Below are 8,250 nucleotides of genomic sequence, written 5' to 3'. Positions count from 1 at the left end.
TGTTTATTTTATGAAGCACAAATCGGAAGTTGCAAGCAATGTCAAAAGGTGCCTTAAGATTGTGCAAAAAAAGCATGGACACAATATTCGTTATTTCAGATCAGATAATGGTACTGAATTTCTGAACGCAGAATTGAAGGATTTCTTCGATGAGATGGCTATTCAACATCAACGAACTGTACCATATACACCAGAGCAAAATGGGTGCGCGGAAAGAGAGATGAGAACAATTGTCGAGTCAGCAAGAACAATGATTCACTCGAAACAAATGGACTATAAGTTTTGGGCAGAAGCAGTTAATTTGGCGGTTCATGTGCTCAATCGATCTGGAACAAGCACAGTTGATAACAAAGCACCATATGAGCTATGGTTTAACAAAAAGGTGAAAATAGATTATTTGCGGATTTTCGGGTCAGAGGTATTTATACATGTACCTAAGGAAAGGCGGCGAAAACTAGACCCAAAGGCAATAAAATGTATGTTCGTCGGTTATGATGACCATTCCAAGAGCTATCGGGTTTGGAATCCTGAGACGGGCAAAGCTCAAATCGCCTGTGATGTAATTTTTCTTTCGGAGGAATCATTTGTATCACTTGATATAGGAAATGATACAAAGAAAGCTGATGAGTTTGCGAATGATGAGGATGAACCGAGAGCGAAGGAAGAACAACGGCGAAGAGATTGTGGAGCTATTTGTGATCTTGACAACCGAAATGTAATCAACCAGCGTTTGCGGGATAGGAGCGCCATCGATCGTAGAACTGAAAGGCGATTGTCATGTTGTGCATCAGCAGATCATATTGCAATGTTAGCAATCATTGAGGAGCCGAAGAATTATGAACAAGCGATGAAATCAGATGCAATGGCAGCAAGCAATGGACGATGAATACAACTCACTCGTTGAAAATTGCACTTGGACTTTGGTCAACCCACCATATGATCAGAAGGTGATAGATAACCGTTGGGTATTCAAGGTGAAACAACATCCAGATGGAAGCATTGATCGCTATAAAGCGCAATTGGTATTACGAGGTTTCACACAAGAGTACGGAGTTGACTACCATGAAACATTCAGTCCAGTAGTCAAGTTTACCTCTATTAGAGTTATATTGGCAATAGCAGCATCCAAACAGATGACATTAAAACAATTCGATGTGAAGACAGCCTTTCTAAATGGCGATTTAGACGAAGAAGTCTTCATGAATCAGCCGATCGGATATGAAGATGGAACTGAACGTGTACGCAAATTATCTAAAAGCATATACGGTCTGAAGCAGGCATCACGTTGCTGGAATAAAAAATTCACATATTTTATAACGAAATTTAATTTCAAAGCAAGCAAATCAGATCCATGTGTTTTTGTGTCTAATGGTGAAAGTGGAATGCTGATATAAGCTATTTATGTAGATGATGGACTCATTGCGGCGGAAAAAGCGAATGTCATTTTACCAGTGATAGAGCATCTTCGAAAGGAGTTCGAAATCAAAGTTTTCGAGCTGAAATGTTTTTTGGGACTCGAAATTGAACAGCGTCGAGAAGGATCGATTCATGTGCATCAACAGAGGTATGCCGAAAGAATTCTCAATCGTTTCAATATGTCAGATTGCAACGCTGTGGCAACACCAACGGAAAGTGCGCAAAATTTGAGTGATTTTGAAACAGATTCAGAGATAAGGTTTCCGTATCGTGAGGCAGTTGGAAGTTTAATGTATCTGGCAGTGGCAACAAGACCAGATATATCTTTTGCTGTTGGAAATGCAAGTCGATATCTGGAGAAACCCGCTGCAGCTCATGTCAATGCGGTAAAACGTATTTTGAAGTATATTCGAGACACAATGAACATGGGAATTCATTTCGAGTCTAGAAACAATTTATTTTTCTGTGGATATAGCGATGCAGATTATGCCGGAGATATCGTTACTAGAAGATCTACATCTGGCTATGTATTTATGCTAAGAAATAGTATTATTAGTTGGGGCTCGGAGCGCCAAAGGTCTGTGGCGCTATCAACAACAGAATCCGAGTACATGGCAGCAGCACATGCCATAAAAGAGCTGATTTGGTTGAATAATTTGCTGAAAGAACTGTTGCAACAAAAATTTAATGCACCGATTTTCTACATGGATAATCAAAGCGCAATTCGACTAATCAAGAATCCAGAATTTCACAAAAGGACGAAACATATTGATGTTCGATACCATTTCATCAGAGAAAAGTTTCAAGGTGGAGTTTTCATTCTGGAATATATTCAGACGGATGACCAAATAGCGGACATTATGACAAAAGCTTTGTCAAAAACCAAGTTTCAACGTTTTCGTACACTCATGAGTATTTTGCAGAAATAGCTAGATGAATTTGATCAGATATTAATTAGAAACTAAAAGTGGGAGTGTTGAATTATATTTAGTTTCATATAGAAGCCAATTGTCGCGTAGCATTTCAACGAGCGGTCATTGACTCCGCTCAACTGCTTTGTCAGCTGAAACCTTTTTTTTGATATACTCCTATATTCAATAAAGAACCTCACTTAGTTTTGTGCTCGCAACGAACACAGTTGTGTTTCATTTTTGCTCTATATAAATTCAAAAGAATTAATGAAAATGATTATTTGATGTTTTTTCTTCCATTAAAACAACTATCGAATTACACAAATTACAACATTTATTTCAATTCTGGCTCAAGCAAAAAGGTAAATAAACAGACCCAGAGTCACGAAAACGTTTGCTCCTTTTATAGAAGGAACATTTGAGAGCATGGGATTAGTATTTTTTTCTCAATGCACTTGGAAATAAATTTCATTGATTCCGCATTTTCTTGGCCTAGATGTTTTGATATTTATTGCGATGAATGAAAAAATAATACGATATTACGCTAAGGGATTTGAAAATTAAAATTGCCGTTAATCGAGTAAATAGAAGAATTACATTCTGTGTCGGACAAAACATTATGACCACTGCTCAACGCACCCGATTCGACATGGATTCCACCAGCTTCTGGCACGTACTGACCGGGATGGAATACCAAAAAGATTGGATCCCATCCCACAGTTGCTGCTTATTCTTGGACTTCTGCATGTACACCGACTTTTTCACGATCTCCCATAGGTTCTCTATAGGGTTCAGATCCGGATCGTTATCCTGTACTGCCGCTGTCATTTAAGAAGCATCTCCCACTCGGCGTGCGGCAGCATAACATCCCTTAGGATTTGGGCGTAGAGGTACTGATCCATGATCTTGTCCACCCAGTACAGGGGGCCAACCCCGTACCAAGAGAAACACCCCCACATCATAATGTTCCCTCCTCCATCCTTAAATGTCTTCGTGGTATAGTGCGGCATATAAGCACAGCCTATTGGGCAATGGACCCAAGTTCTTCCGTTCGAGCCGATGAGGTTTACCTTCGTCTCATCCGACCACAGTATATTTCGCCACTGCTTTCCCTTCTCCGGACCAATCCAATCGAAATGGTCATTCGCGAACTTCAGCCGCGCCTTCGGATGCTTCGGTGTCAGCATCGGGACCTTCCGAGGGCTTTCACCGTTTTACCTGAAAGATTCGAGACGTATTTTTCGAAGCCTTGCAAGGATCTTTCTTGGAGGCTCGCCTCATGGCATAGTCATCCTTCGCGGTCGTTTTCTTTGGGCGTCCCGTCGTTTCGGAATTTTTTGTGATCATGGAGGGTATTAAACTCGGAGGTTTTAGATCGTCCCAAGTACTCGGCATTTTATGTTGGCTGCTACCTGCCTTTGGACATTTTGCGGATGATCATCCGCTGTGTTTCCGTGCAATTATGCGTGCGACCCTATTTCGTTGACTGCAACTAGAATTCGAGAATTAAAACCTTGCATACTTCTTGTTTACATGATATATAAATACCAGGATCCGAAATACACTGTAACGCAAGAGAAAAAGTAACAAAATGTCACTGAGAAAAATGATCATTTGCTATGCTTTTAACTTAGATGTTCGATTGAAGTTATTTGAGAAAAATATCGCATATTTACAATTTATTTAATGAATTAAATATCTCTTCTTCTTCTTAAATGGCACTAACGTTCCTAGAGGAACTTCGCCGTCTCATTGTAGTATTACTTGGGTCATTTTTATTTGTAATTAGTTGAGATTTCTATGCCGAATAACACGCCTTGAATGTATTCTGTAGTGGCAAGCTCTAGAATACGCGTGACCACAGTGCAAGCCAGGGGAAATTTCTTTGACGAAAAATTCTCCCGACCAGAACGGGAATCGAGGTGTGACGCCGGCCACGGGAACACTTTATTTTATTTATAAGTATTTTATTAAATATCTCACAACAATTCAATTATCTTTCAAATTGAAGACATGTTATAATGTCTGGATTCCTCGTGCTTGGTTTTTTAAATGTGGAATAGACTGGATCGTGATATTATTGAGACGTCAAAAAAACGCGCGATCTAAAGCGATCAGTATGTTATAGCAAGCGATAAGCTTTGCTTTCCTCCAATTCATCGCTTCGCATCGCATCGCGTTTACCATGTCCTCGGCCTAATTCCTATCTCAAATAAAAGGATTAATCTGGAGAATGGTCATTGTCTTTTTAATCGCAATAATCGCCCCTAATTATTCGATGTTTTTCAAATTTTGATTTTGCATTATTCGATACAAAGTTACTCAATTATGACGAATCTACGCAAAGCTGAAAAAATTTCAAGTACAACGATTATACCAAGCCATTCTTCATATATTATGAATGAAACAATGTAAAATGATGATTTAGAAAATCATCATTTGACATTCAGTCAGTTTAGAAAAAACATTTGAAACTGGGAAATTTGAAGAAAAATTCTGATTTTTCTAAAAAATTCGAATGAATTTCAACCAAAAATACAAAACATCATCATTTTACTCGCTGCGCCATCTGGACCCTGTTGAATAATCCACCTAATAATATTAGTTACAAATTACAAGTTCCAAGTCTAGAAGCTACAAGTTCTAATTTTTTGCGTTGCATAATAATCATACATCGGACTAAAAATATTAGTACTTTTTTATTAGTAACGCCTCATATGTCTGCCAAAGTCACAGTTTGTTTATGGATATTATTGATTTTTCCACTGTTACATCTAAGCTAATAATTTAATCTAACGTAGATTCTTCAATTAGCGAATCTACGCAAATCTGCATGATCTCATGCGACACCTATATTAGAGCTCAGAATTACAAGAGTGATTATGTTTGTATTTCTACGCGCCTAAAAGCGCGATTCGGTCGTGATTATTTCTATTAATTTCTATTTGAATTCATTTTAAAATTTTCATTTTTAAATTCATCTTTGAAATTTATTCGTTTGATCATGAATATAGATTATGAATACTAACTTCTGGCAATTTTTCAGAAGCTCGTACTGTGGATAATGGCGATATGCAATCGATGTCATACGAATGTGTTGATATAATTGATTATGCAGGGGATTCTGTTTGATGTGAAGGATCTGCGTTATTTGAAGCGCAATATATGACACCCATTGTTCTTCTAGTAAAAAATGTAAATTACAACACTTATACCAAGCCATTTTTAATATGTTATAAATGAAACAAAGTAAAATGATGATTTCCTAATTCAGCGTAGAAAAAGGATCTGGATTTGCGAAATTTGAAAAAAATTCAGATTTTTCAGAATTCAAACGAATTTCAAACCAAAATCATAATTTTACTCGCTGCGCCATCTGGTTGAAAATTTAACGTGGATTCGTCAATTATCAATTATTTGAATTTATCGAACGATTAACCGACATCTCTACCAAAGATTATTGTAAAGTGAAAAAGGACAGTAAGTGAAACACTGCGTAATTTGTTTACCAACAAAATGAAAATGACAAACAGTGAAACTTTTTGCATGTATGTTTTTTATTCAACTCGAGCTTAATCGTTTCATGTGAATCTCGTCTGTTTAATTTGTTGTTAAATGTTTCGGATATGTATGCCAATGGCTATAAATATTGGCTTGCATATAAAAAGGGAACCTCGGGGTGAGTTGTGGCTGTGGAATAATTAACTAGCTGATTATATCAGCATGTTTTAATTTGTTGATGGTGTTTCTTTGTGTTCTTCGTACTTTGAGGAATTCCAGGAAACCCACTTCTCTATTATTTTTAGCTGTAAATAACTGTTCAAAAATCGCAATGATTATAATATATACACATCGAAATCGCAGTACTAAATATCCCGAATGATGCTATATATAATCCTAGCTATTTCCGGTGCTCCCGTTATAAAAGTAACTGCCCGGGTCGCTGCATGGTCGACGAAGATGGAGTGATACGTCATACCACAGAGCACAATCATCCACCGGAAGCGGATAAAATTATAGTGGACCGCTTCCGGAAAGTACTCACCCAACGGGCCACAACAGAAAACACCGACCTGCATATGATATACCTCGAGGAGGCGACCAATCGTCATGCTGATGCGTCATTACTTTACACATTTTCCCAGGCTGAATCGTGCATGAGGAAGGCACGCCGGAAACAGCATCCACAGGAGCCGGCCACCATTCAGGAATTGAGAGATGTCTTGGAGAACTCTGAACTGTTCAAAATACACTGTGGAAACAATCGGGATGTATTCTACCAGAACACAATTTGTTCGGAGGAAGCGACTTGCATTATGCTGTGGCACAATCGCACATTGGAAACCTTGGGTAAAATAGACGAACTGTATGTTGATTGTAGCTTGGAACTAGCGGGCAGCAATACAACCTTAAAATATCACTTACTGGTGGGGTTGACCATCCACAAACAAAGATGCATTCCCGTGTTCTTCTCGATATTGTATTCAAAAACGTACGCTGCCTTCGTTGCCATTTTTTCATATACACGAGAGCAGCTAGGAGCGATCATAACTCCGACGATCATTTTGAGTGAACCAAATGAATGCATTCACAGAGCCCTCGAAATTATTATGCCAGAGACCACGATTAAGGTATATTGGCATCATTACACCGACGCTGTTTTGAAGCAAATGCGAGAGCTCGGTTTAAGTCGAGAGACTACTAGAGGGCATGCTTGCAGTGGTCTTAGAATGTTGCTAGTTTTGCCATTACTACCAGCAAATTATATAACGCCTGGATTGGATGCCCTGAAGAAGTGGATGAAGGAGAAGAATGTGAGTTTTTCTTGCATGATCATTGAATGCAGTTTGAAAAATAACTTTCCATTTTTAGATATATTCTCAAAGCTTTTGTCAACTCTGTGATTATGTGGAGCAATCGTGGCTAAGCGCTGTTGGTGCTAAAAAATTATCTATGTTCGGAAACCCACAAAGTGTTTCTAATCTAGCAAAACAATTTTTAAAAGATCTAACAAATCAGGATGGATTGCAAAACGGAACAATTTGGAAAGTGGTGGAAAGCCTAGCCCAAATTGCCACGAAGCAGTTTGTAAAACTGTTGCAGACGCAAAGACAATGCGTGGATAATTCGCCTGCCAAGCCATTGAAGAAAATGCACCTTGTCCAGGAGACAGTCATAAATAATGCAATACAACTGTGGATAAAAACCTCAGTACACCTCAGAAACCCGCTACAGTTTTTACAGCTATGCAGTCATTGCATCAATGACGCTATGATCATGGAATCACTACAGGTTCCAGCAAATTATGGAGCGACTGCTAAATCAAGAGTGCCTTCAAATGTTAGTTCGACAAAAATTGCAAGCGTGGACAATAACATATGCTCGTCTCCAATTACTACAAGTTCGTCGAAGAAACGTCAATTGGAAATATCAGCACCGATGAACGGTCCTCCTCCGTTAGCGTTTTTCCCTAAAATGGCATCCAAACCTATCGATACAAATCATGCTCGTGCACTAAGTTGCAGTCAACTGGAACCTCCTCCACTGGTGCCGATCTCTGCTCACTCACATTCACTTCTTCCAGTGAATGATGATGGCCAACAGGATCCATCAGACAACAGTCGCGCGCAAAACAAAGTGCTTTCGTGATATAATTCGTTTTCTGACGATAATGATGGAATGCTGTACAAATCTTGCGCGAATAAATTATTCCATTCGAATTTCTTATTTGTCACTGCACGATTACAAGGAATAATATCACAAGTAGCTAGTTTTTATTTGATCATGGAAGATTTTTTGAAAATTTCGATTTTTTCCGATAAGTTTTTTTTTGGTTTCCAAAAAAGTTCCAGCTAAAAACTTTTACTTTTACTGCCATCTGTGTGTCAGTTTTTCACTCAACAGAAGCAATCATATGCATTCC

The 8,250-nt window shown here is 38.5% G+C and overlaps 1 protein-coding gene across 4 annotated transcripts; it reads left to right on the top strand.

Moving 5' to 3' along the window:
- Positions 1–5,842: 5,842 nt before the first annotated feature.
- Positions 5,843–8,028, top strand: LOC129776151 (uncharacterized). 4 transcript variants are annotated; one of them, XM_055781599.1, is made up of 3 exons: positions 5,843–6,006; positions 6,229–7,141; positions 7,200–8,028. In XM_055781599.1, exons 1-3 carry the CDS (start codon positions 5,954–5,956, stop codon positions 7,974–7,976), a joined length of 1,743 nt encoding a protein of 580 aa, XP_055637574.1. In that variant the 5' UTR covers positions 5,843–5,953; the 3' UTR covers positions 7,977–8,028. The 4 variants fall into 4 exon arrangements, with proteins under 4 accessions (XP_055637574.1, XP_055637577.1, XP_055637575.1 ...); XM_055781602.1 differs by having other exon boundaries at positions 5,869–6,006; positions 6,134–7,141; XM_055781600.1 differs by having other exon boundaries at positions 5,878–6,006; positions 6,108–7,141.
- The last annotated feature ends 222 nt before the right edge of the window (positions 8,029–8,250 follow it).

The sequence above is a fragment of the Toxorhynchites rutilus genome, chromosome 3 (assembly GCF_029784135.1).
Source record: "Toxorhynchites rutilus septentrionalis strain SRP chromosome 3, ASM2978413v1, whole genome shotgun sequence".
Classification (NCBI taxonomy): Eukaryota; Metazoa; Arthropoda; class Insecta; order Diptera; family Culicidae; genus Toxorhynchites; species Toxorhynchites rutilus.
The sequence above is the reverse complement of the archived record's forward strand: the minus strand, read 5'-3'. Positions and strand labels throughout refer to the sequence as shown.

What these genes read in the sequence shown, in the direction of transcription:
- LOC129776151 (XM_055781599.1), top strand. Translation starts at nt 5,954, where the DNA reads ATGTATGCCAATGGCTATAAATATTGGCTTGCATATAAAAAGGGAACC. An exon ending in TATAAAAAGGGAACCTCGGG is followed by an intron (nt 6,007 to 6,228) that starts GTGAGTTGTGGC and finishes ATATAATCCTAG; the next exon opens with CTATTTCCGGTGCTCCCGTT. An exon ending in AGTGGATGAAGGAGAAGAAT is followed by an intron (nt 7,142 to 7,199) that starts GTGAGTTTTTCT and finishes TTCCATTTTTAG; the next exon opens with ATATATTCTCAAAGCTTTTG.